Source organism: Oreochromis niloticus, linkage group LG11, assembly GCF_001858045.2.
Source record: "Oreochromis niloticus isolate F11D_XX linkage group LG11, O_niloticus_UMD_NMBU, whole genome shotgun sequence".
In the NCBI taxonomy this organism is placed as follows: Eukaryota; Metazoa; Chordata; class Actinopteri; order Cichliformes; family Cichlidae; genus Oreochromis; species Oreochromis niloticus.
In genome coordinates, this window is record NC_031976.2 from 5,527,242 (window position 1) to 5,537,624 (window position 10,383).

Sequence of the window (10,383 nt, forward strand, 5' to 3'; positions counted from 1 at the left end):
TTTATCCAACTGAAATAGGAACGATGTACAAAGCGTGACTCTAAGGACTTAAAGGTCTGACTTACCTGTTAGGTCGCTATTCATACTATCCACAGACATGAGCTTCTCATTGGCCAGGAAGCTTGAGTTGCTGTCACTAAAATGGTCACTGCCCACTCCTTCACTCAGCGCCTGGTTGTCTTCAACTGTAGCTGGTAAGGCCTGAACCTGTATGGACTGAACAACAGAGGAATGCAATGAAAGCAACTTTACAGAAATGTTGTTAGCAAATAAAAAAGGTGAGTTTGATTACAAAAAAAACAAAAAAACCCCACTTGTAACAAAAATACTGCATTGTAGAAAGAGCTAGGTATCAAGACATTCATAAGTTTAAAACAAGTGAAATAATGGCTTTTAAACAGTGAGTCTAACTCTGTATTTTGTACATTATGACAGAAAATAGAGAACACAGAAAATGAGTAGGGAAAGAAATAGTCCAAATCTTTGGACAGCAGTCGCATGACACATCATATAGATATAAATCAACAGGAAACTGATCAGCATGTATGGGAAGGTGGTACCTTTTTGTCTGTGACATCTTTATGTCCAAAATGAGCAAATGTCAGAAGCCCTGTTGACAGATCTGTTAGAAGAGACACAAACAAGTTCATCAGTACCACTTTCGTACAGGTGGATCAAATGAGCATGTACACATTGCTCCCTCCCCAAAAAGCCTCAAGCAAACAAAAAACAAAACAACTTTAGGCAAAAACGCTTACATAACAGATCAGTATGAAGTGGTTGATTTATAAGAACAAGCAAACTTCCAGTTATTAGCTACATTTAAGGGCCCTAACTCATGTGTACCATGGTTCTTTGCATTACCACAACAGCAACAGAAAGAACCATGGTACACATTCAAGTAGTACATGGCTCAATTTTACATTGTGTGCCAAGTCTGAATGGAGAATGGTCACTTAAATAGACTGATGAAGCCAGAAATATTATTTAATGTGTGCCTGAAAAAGTCAATAGAGCCAGGGGCACAAGAATTTACCTGCTCCAAGTTCTGTGGGACGGCCACAGACTGAGCCTGTCTGCGTAGTACCAAGGCCCAGCATGGAGCCTTGATTTCTGGATGCACTCTCATCCAGATTAATCTTCAGAAGCTTGTCTGAAAGACGATGGGCTGCAATGAAGTCATCTGCATTATCCCTGTAACAATGACAGGGATGTAAATAATTCAGAACACATTAGTAAAACACGCCAAAGGAGAGTTAAAGTAATTACTTATCTATTAGTCAGTTTTATACTGTGTGTTTGTGTGTGTAAAACATTAAATTCTTACTAACAACAACAGCTGTATATCCACTTCACTGCATTTGAAACATTTTAAAGAAAAAGGGCATTTATTTTCACCGAGATGACAAAGGTACACACCTCAAGTAAAATCGACACTAAAGATCAGAGTTACTACATTTCAGTATTCGGTTTCTCATCCTTCAAACCTCAAAACATCTATCCTGACTGTTGATCCAACAATTGGAAATTGGCTGCAGTATTACACACTACAGTTTTTTGGGGTTTTTTTTTTTTTTTTAAAACAGATTTCACAGGCAACAATGAGCAGCGTGAACTACATGTATTTATATACTCACATGTCATCTTTGAAGCTGAGGGCAAACTTGGGCTGTTCTACTCCAGATAACTGTAGACCAGCCTGCTGCAGCACTCTGCCATCCAGGTATGAAGCCTCAATGGGATTGTCTCTATAAAATGAGCAAATAGCGCAAAAAGCAGCTTGTTAACACAAAAATCAACTTTAAATAATTATTAGTACCTTTAATTACATTTGGCATCTATATGCTCACCCAGAATTAATATATTACCTATAAACTTTTTTTTGAATATGTCAGAGACCACAAAGAGCTGCTTTCATTGACAAATATACACAGTTGTTTGTTTTTTTTAGCAGGCATTTTTGCAATACTGCCATCCTTGCATTGCAAACAAAGAACCTGAGATCTATTTTTAGCCTCAGAGCATTTCTACACAAATCACATCTGTCCAAAGCCAACAGCATACTCCCACCTGTTGTCAGATTCGGGTCTAATTTTAGCCACAGTAGAGGCAGCCACCGGCAGTCCTGGGCCTGAACCCAATGTCACATTTCCCAGTGTGGGGCGGCCACTGGTGCTGTCCAGAGACTTGCAGAGGAAACTTGGAAAGGCTTCATCTTCCAGTTTGTAAAAACTGTCTGCCATTGCTTTTGAAGGGAGCAGGGTGAGTGCCAAATGTGGCTTAGATTCCGTTCAGGTGATGACCATCTGTAACGTCTAGGAAAAATGAACGGTAGCAATAGAGGACAAGTTAAAACACATCTTGTGAACATTTGTGTGCTTATATAGCAATCATCAGCTTCTTAATACCACCTTTCAATCGTGAAAACTATTGACTTAAGTATTTTCTTTGGGGAACGTCATCATATATGTTGTTTCGCAGGTATACGGTTCAAGTCTATTGAATAAACAAATTAGAGAACTTAACTAGCCAACTACACTAGGTGGGCTAACTTCTAAGCTAACTGGCTACTTGCTAAAAACAAGAGGGTCTGTGGAACTCGCCAGCACGCTGCAAATTTAAGCTACCCCATTGTTTTTGGTTATTTAAGTTAGAGTGTGTAAAAAGACATTTTGCAAACAGCACATATAAGTGAACAAGCTTCACCTGCTCGATAAATATTTCTTCTTAGACTGTTATACTCCAGCAAGGGAATTCAATTAAAAACGTTTGTCGGACTTCAACTCACATTCAACACTCCAGAAGTAAGCGGGCCCAGGGATAAATAGTTTTTCTCCAACTCGAACTTTGTCCTTATAAACGGGTTCAAATGCGATACCAAGTGTAGCTAAGTGCCAAATGTAACTTCGAAATAACTTAGACTCATCATTATTACTTAAAATCTGACATATCAAACAAACCGTACAATAGTTCGCAGGACCAAACAGCGCCCAGAAGCCACAGGAAGCCCGCGTGAGCGTCATATCACAAAGGTGGGACTTAATCAGTTTTAGACGACGCGGATTGGACAGCAAACCTATGAGGGAGGAAATTGCCAGAGATGATTGGTTACGATTTATGTCATTCCAATGGATTTGGCAGCTTGGGACCAATGACTGTATGCTTGGGGCGGTTAAGAAAAGTGCTCATTCATTTATCAGTAAAGCGCTTGTCCTCAGATGAATGAAAGACAGAATGTGCTCTTTTGAACTCCAGCCATAACGTATCTGATCATATATACCACTAAATTATCTGCAATATGACAATAGGTTGTTATATTTATTTTGAATTAGCGCCTAGATATTAAGCAAAGCGTGTCTTAACACAATTAGTTAATGGCCAAGTGAGGATTTTATTGTATCGTATGTCCTGCCAAACAGCTGCAAGAGTGCCGAGGCTCGCAAACAGCTGACTGCTGAAAGAGTTGTCATCCCATGCGTTCCGTTTATTAGGAGTGCCACGATATGAAATGTTGTCCTCCCTGTCATTGTTATCCTTCTGTGACAATACTAATGGCATATATTGTCAGTTTTGCCTAATTTTGGAGTGACATTGGCAGGAGAATTCCCCATTGCTGACACGTGATAGCACAGCCAAAAGACAGCTCTTCACACTAAAAAGGAAAGAGTTGTATAACGCAATAGGCAACTAATGGCTAGGCCCTAAAGAAGCACATCAGTGTCCAGGAGCTACCAGGTATCACCAAGTTTTATAAATGGCTAGGACAAACACAGATTCAAGAGCTTGGAAAAAAAAATTAAAAACTTCCTGGCCCAAGATGACCATCATATTATTTCCAGTCAGTCATGTGAAATCACTATGCCTTTCTTCTTCTTTGATTGTAAAGGAGAAGTAGTCAAAAATAACACCCACTTTATATCATTTATTTCTGAGTCTTACTTCCACCCAGGCTAATTATAGACTTCCATAAGCAGAAAGACAAACATCTCCTCCTTTCAGACACAACTGACTGAAGTTTTCCAATTTACCAGCCAATGATCGTCTCGTCCCCCCCCCCCCAAAAAAAAGATATCAGCTTAGTTTAAAAATGCTGAGTTTATTATTCACACAACACCATATACATTATTTAAATGACTCTCTTTACCAATGCATTCGTTCTTCCAAAGGTTTTTTTTAATAATATGCAGAGGGAAAAAAAACCCATAACAAACCTTTAGAAAAGTGAAAAAAAATCTTTATTAGAAATTAAAGGAAATTTTATTGTTCATTCAAAACTCTTTGAAAAAATGATACCATGTCTTATTTAACTAAAACACACAGGGGAAGAGGAAAAAAAAAATAAAAATCATTGCCCTTCAGCTTCTGGTAAGGGCAGCAGTGCCCTGGAGGACAGCCTGTGGGGAAGAGGCTGCTGCTGAGGCTGAATGGGCTCAGTATCACAGTGCTCTATTAGGGAGGAAGGAGGCAGCAGGTGACCATACACAATACCTGCTCTAGGGGGGTCCAGAGGAGGAAAGAAATACCTGAAGTAAGAAAAAGGAGGAGGAGACAAAGACGACAAATACGTGGACGGGGAGAAGAGACAACAAAGGGAATATACAGAGGGTGAACAAATAAAAGGAAGCAAAAAAGGAGAAATTAAAAGGAGAAGGATGCATGTTTGGTCCAGACACTAAAAAGGTAAGAGGGAAGCAGACAGTGACATTAAAAAAAATAAAAATTAAAAAAAGGTTTAAGCACAAAAAGAAAGGAATCACAATTTTTTGCAAGGTTCACGCCAGGTTTCTTGCCAAAAATGAAAGTTTCAATCAGTAATACCCAAGTATCCATTTGTGAAACGTGTTACAGAGTCTTACATTTTAAATACGGGCAAGTGGGATCTGATGCACAAGACACGTTAGTAATATGCGGGTGGCTGGTATATCTTTGGAGAGGTCAGCTGCCGCAGGGGAGGAGCAAAGGGAGCTCTCTTGCCAATCCTGCATGCAATAAGCAGTACAACAGCACATTACTTCAAACAAAGCTCACTTCACACTTGTTTCTGATACATGAAAAACTCTACACGCTGCTCTGCAAACGCCTTAATTCAACTGAACTGAGTTAATTGGCTTACAATACACAGATATTGTGTTACTCAGGTTAGAGGGGAATCACAAGTTGAGTCAAAAACATGTACGTACAAGTTTTTGTTAGTTCTGTGGTTATGGAGTTGAACATAAATACAGCCACACTCTGACGCTTAGACACAATTTATTTATCGTTCAAGTTTTTCTCATGCGACAACTGCTGAGGCTTCATGTGTGAATGAGGGGGGAACAATGAATGCTAAAAACAAGAGCAGCTGCTGAGCCAGCAGACCAAATATGGTTTCAATAGGAAGTAATAACAGGTGTGGATACATTTCATTTGTATAAAACAAGGAATGTGTTATCATTCCATTCAAGGCTCGCAGTGGCTGTATTCATACTCGTTCTGTGTGCGTTTACACTCTGTTAATAGGGCTCATTCAAGCTGTCCTTTCTGCTCAGCAAAGAGTTTGGCACTACTTGTTCAAGGATACATTCAAAACCCAAAGGAGAAAAATAAGGAGAAAATATTCAGGATGCATTCATATATTGGTCAAATGTCTGTATCAGGTGATATCGGCATGTCTGTTAATATAAGATGGTACTTATCCACATCAGCAGCCGATATTCATTTTGTGTTGGCTAAAAAGACCAAGCAGAACTAATGGGAGGAACAAATAACAAAAACAGTCAGTCATGTCAGTCAAAAGACTGACATTTGCTATCGGCTCAGAATCTAATGATCACAGAATTTCTGCTTCATATAAACACATTTATTTTCCTTTTATATATTAAGAAAACAGTTAGCCCTTGCACTCACAGTGCAAAGTGGAACCATTCTTATTACATGCATCAGTATAAATTGAGAGGAAGTCACTTAGAAAACACCACCACAACACATCCGGCTCCACAGGCACAATGTAGATAACCTGTGTGGTGAAAACCAGAAGCCAAGCTCTTTGCATGAGTGCAGCACGGGATCAGTGCGAGTCCAACACGCTTGTCAGTAAGCAGCTGTACTCCCAGTCAGGGTGAGGCATTAAAAAAAACCAAAGTTGTCAGTTCTGACTGGCTTGGGTAGGGCTGGGTGAGTGGCATCGGATGCGCCACGCTGCCTACCTTCCTGCAGACATCCCGTTCAAGGCATTCTGGGAGGACTGAACAGAGGAGCCCAACACAGTACTCATGGCTGAGGGCTGACCGGATGAACCTGTAAGTGGACTTCCATCTCCTTTCAGGATGCCGGTGCACTTCCAGTTGTCCATGTAGTTAGCTGCACAGAGACAGAAGGAAAAGTCGGCATTTATTTCCCACACGAAGGAGAAAGGGGACAATCTGACAGCTGAACTTTTCACCGTCATAGGCTTTACTTAGCTGTTCTTCTACCCTACTTTAAATCTATAACTTTGCATGTGTTCAAGTGGGGCTCTTTTCTCCACTTGAATATCTGGTGTTCCTCCAGACCAGTGCATTTTGCTGAAGCACACAAATCATTTAACAATCTACTAGTTGCTATGAACACAGTTACTGCACAACCATTTATTGTGAGGGGACTTATCAGCTTTAGCGCTTTGAGCTCATTCCTTTCAGATTTTTGAAGCCCTCTCTCATCTGTGTCAGTGTAAAAACTATCACAAAACCTTTGTGTAATTCTGGTTCAGCAACAAACACCATTTAACAGACATGGACTCGAAGGTAGCACTTAACAGCTTTAAAAACATATTTCTAAGAAAAAGAGAGCAGGATGTAGAGAACAAAGCAGAGATAAATTCTCTAATGCTGACAGACTGTGTGACCATACTTGCGTATCACCAGATGTACTATATGCACGGAGTTTGTAAAAATTGACACTTCTATTAAGCCCAACTTTTAAGACATACATTTCATAACAAAACAAAAAGAAATATCTTAACCTGGAAAAGAGACGCTATGGTTTTTCCTGCTGCTGATACAAACAAATAAATGTGAATCACACAAATAAAGAGGTAAGCTCAGTCAGGATGCTTGGTTATGAATATAGAAACAAAGTCTGCTACAGCGCAAACAAACTGTTAAGATCTTTTAACATTGGTTTCTAAAACCAAATAAAAAATAAAATAATCGTTCCCTGACTCCACCAGGCTGAATACTCGGGAGTGTGAGTGTGTATGCAGATGTTAGAAAAAAAAGGATAGAAGCACTGTATGAATGTGTGTTTTGGTGAAGCACTTTGAGTTATAAACCAAGTAGAAAGATACTATACAAGTAGCAGTCCACTTACCAGTATATAGACACCGCCTGAATAAGACCAAACTATGGATCAAGGTAGATCAAACAGACCCATCCAGGTAACGCCCAAAGTTACAGACACTATAGCATCCCATCTATCCAATATTTTTCAAACAAGAAGAAACTTCATATAAACTTATGGACCAATTCCAAATGATCTGGTGTGGAATGACTTGAATAACTGGACAATTTAACCTATGACTAAATCATTATTCCTAGTATTAACAGCAGCAACTGCTGCTACACAGCTACAAAGCCTGAAGCTTGGTAGGAGGGCAAAGGTTTCCTAACTGGAGGACATAATGGTTGCCAATATCAGTCTGCTTGATTACTGGGATCAATACTCTGAAAACAAACACGCTGGTTAACCTGATTACAACATATTCACAAGTAGGTATTTGCACCTCAGTCAGTAGAGAAAAAAAAAAAAGCTGTTGTGGTTTGATGAGAACCTGTGCAAAAATGTCAGCTTTCTTTACACAGCTGAACCAACAAATCCTTTATTTTGGAAATGACCAATGGCAACTATGAGTGAACAAAAGTCATTCAATGCCTAGTGAAAAGTACTATTCACTGAATATCCACATTAAATAGCTTTTACTAAAGCTGTCACTGAAGTAAAAGGAAGACAAACAAGCAGTTGTTAAGAGCCCCCTCACCTTTCCAGAGGCGCACACAGCCATCATCCCCAGAGGAGGCCAGCAGGGTGCTGGTGATATTCCAGCTCACACGCCACACCTGAGAGTTATGGTTGTCAAACTGAGCCACAATCTGCACCTCAAATTTGGTGGGTCCTGTGGACGTGCTCTCCTTCCTGTCAGGAGGACACAGGAAACAGGAAATTGAATTTTTATTTTTCATTATCTTAAAAAGAGAACATCTGCTCAGGAACTGCATGCAGGGCTTCAGTGCAGTATTTGTGTGACTCCACCAGTTTCTGTGCGTTGTGACCTTCCATAAGACAGAGTGCAAACACTCACCTCATCGGAACTAGCTTAAATATTCGAACATCTTTTGTTGCAATGGCGAGCACATGGAAAGATCTTCCCAGGTTTGGAGCAAACGCGATGTCATGAACCGCATCAGTGACCGTCATAAGTGTCTCTGCTTTGCCATATTTCCTTTTAAACAGATAAATATTAAAATCTATCATTTATTTTGGTATATCTTCATAATGCGATGGTTAGTGCATCACTGATAATGAATACCCACCGTGTGTTTTCGTTGTACTCGTAGATCTGAACCTTCCCACCGTATGTTACATTGCTGTCGTCACTCCCCACAGCAAACATGGGAGGATGGGCACGTGAGCTGTTGGTAGGAGACAACGCATGGTTACACCAGCAGACTGTTAACAGCATGGTGTTACATACACATGAAAAGGTCAAGTGATACTTGCACAGCATTATTCATTATGTTGTTATACCTGCATGTCTATAAGTCACATTAAGTCTAGCTGTAAGCTGTTTTATTGAAAGAATTAGTGGTAGTAATTGTGTTATTTCATAAGCACATTAACTGAAAACATGGTCTAACATATGCAAGCAAATAATATAAAAGCACTACACCTGCTCTCTACATTTGAATCTCATCTTGGTTTCCTACACAAAGTAAACCAGCAGTCTAACCTGGAGGGGTTCCAAGAGATGCAGCTGCAGCTGAGCTTGCAGGAGATCTCATGCTGCAGGGACCACTGACTCAGGTTCATCACATCAGGAGCCTCGTAGATCCTCACCACCCCATCCGCAGAGCAGGTGGTCAGCATCAGACCCATGTGTTTAGGAGCAAACTTCACATCGGTCACTGAAGTTCTACTGTCCACTAGCGTGGTTCTCTTAATCTAGAAAAGCCCAACATGAAACACTCAGGTGAAATCTAACAAACAGTTATATTAAATGGGAAATGCAATGCAAGCGTACTAACCCAGTGGCTAAGTCCCCTCTGCTTGTCATTGGACTCTCCTACAATCTCCTCCCAAACAGCAGCTGTTCTGTCAAAGGAGCAAGAAGCTAGAACCTGTCCAAATTCTGGATGCGCCCAGGTCACTCGCCACACTGATCCACTGTGTGTCTGGACATAACAACATTCATCTATTAACTCCATCGATACTTTGAATGTAATGCTGTGTCCATACTCAAAAAGACAAACATAAAGTAATAAATAAAAAAGAAAAGGAAATGATGGTGGTTTACCTTCCAGCTGGCTGTGCAGTGCCACTCTCCGTTCTCACTTTTGTCCCAGACCTGAGTGGAATAAAATCAGTCTTGAATACTGCTCATGTGTCTGTGCACAATTATCACCGATTTTGCACTGACTTTTGTATGTACGTCCTTTATTATGTCGTCACATAATAAAAAATACACCGATAGCTCTGTCGGAAAACTCGGCAGTGCTTAACTACACTACTGTGGTATAGAGCTTATCTGTAGCCAGCCTAGCTCGTGTGCTACAAGCACCAGAGCTAACAGACTAGCATTTTAAACTGAGATAACTTCCCTCGAGTGTAATAACCAGAGGAAGATTTTTCAAACAACCTCATGCCATGTCTGTCAGGAAAACGAGTCAGTAATTTCAGTATGAAAGGTGAGAGTGTCGGTAATGTGGGCAAGGCTATCCTGCTAGCTGTAACGGCTAATGCTAACATTAGCAAACTATGATGTAAAGCTTACCTTGACACTTTGGTCACTGGAGCAAGTCGCCATCCTCCGGCCGTGAAAATCATACGATACGTCATGAATTAGATCTTTATGATCTGCTGCGATACTACGCGCAACAAACATGATAACAACTATGTACCGGCAACTCTAGCTGGGACGATTAACTGGCAGGCCTGTCATGTGTCTACTTATGCTGTGTGTTTATTTGGCGGTAATGTGATTGTGTGTAGTACAAGTTATTGACCACACGGCGGCGCATGCACACAAATTTTAAGCAGCTCAAAGCGACTTTGGGATTCTTTATAAGAAGATAAAATATATCGAAAGCTATTCCGTGAAAAACTGCTACAGCTAGAGTTACTTTGAAGATACGTAGTCAGATAAACAGACAG

General features: G+C 40.3%; 2 protein-coding genes across 6 annotated transcripts in view; both read right to left on the reverse strand.

Annotated features, from left to right (window-relative positions):
* cep192 (centrosomal protein 192) overlaps positions 1-3,111 on the reverse strand; it is a 33,744-nt gene extending 30,633 nt beyond the window's left edge. Inside the window, exons 1-7 of one of the 3 annotated variants that reach the window (XM_019364467.2) lie at positions 2,966-2,999; positions 2,789-2,852; positions 2,071-2,315; positions 1,638-1,748; positions 1,037-1,194; positions 561-622; positions 66-216 (exon numbers count right to left, since the gene is read on the reverse strand). In XM_019364467.2, coding sequence (XP_019220012.1) covers positions 66-216; positions 561-622; positions 1,037-1,194; positions 1,638-1,748; positions 2,071-2,243 — 655 coding nt within the window. In that variant the 5' untranslated portion in view covers positions 2,244-2,315; positions 2,789-2,852; positions 2,966-2,999. Of the gene's footprint in view, positions 1-65; positions 217-560; positions 623-1,036; positions 1,195-1,637; positions 1,749-2,070; positions 2,316-2,788 lie in introns of all 3 variants that reach the window. The other 2 variants (XM_005456780.3, XM_005456781.4) reach the window with 2 other exon arrangements.
* A 1,101-nt stretch (positions 3,112-4,212) lies between these two features.
* seh1l (SEH1-like (S. cerevisiae)) lies at positions 4,213-10,231 on the reverse strand. Of its 3 annotated transcripts, XM_005456777.4 has the most exons (10): positions 10,004-10,229; positions 9,527-9,577; positions 9,258-9,404; positions 8,963-9,174; positions 8,547-8,645; positions 8,315-8,455; positions 7,994-8,148; positions 6,186-6,339; positions 4,857-4,979; positions 4,383-4,523 (listed from the first exon to the last, which is right to left on the reverse strand). In XM_005456777.4, the coding sequence occupies exons 1-9, from the start codon at positions 10,112-10,114 to the stop codon at positions 4,898-4,900; spliced, it is 1,152 nt and encodes a 383-aa protein (XP_005456834.1). In that variant the 5' UTR covers positions 10,115-10,229; the 3' UTR covers positions 4,383-4,523; positions 4,857-4,897. The 3 variants fall into 3 exon arrangements, with proteins under 3 accessions (XP_005456833.1, XP_005456834.1, XP_003452143.2); XM_005456776.4 differs by lacking the exon at positions 4,857-4,979 and having other exon boundaries at positions 4,213-4,523; positions 10,004-10,231; XM_003452095.5 differs by having other exon boundaries at positions 4,413-4,979.
* Between the last annotated feature and the right edge of the window lie 152 nt (positions 10,232-10,383).

Excerpts from the sequence above, each read along its gene's own strand:
- seh1l (XM_005456776.4), bottom strand. The coding sequence starts at position 10,114 with ATGTTTGTTGCGCGTAGTATCGCAGCAGATCATAAAGATCTAATTCAT. Across the intron at positions 9,578-10,003 it reads CCAGTGACCAAAGTGTCAAG|GTCTGGGACAAAAGTGAGAA; the intron begins GTAAGCTTTACA and ends TATTCCACTCAG. Across the intron at positions 6,340-7,993 it reads CTGTGTGCGCCTCTGGAAAG|CTAACTACATGGACAACTGG; the intron begins GTGAGGGGGCTC and ends GTCTCTGTGCAG.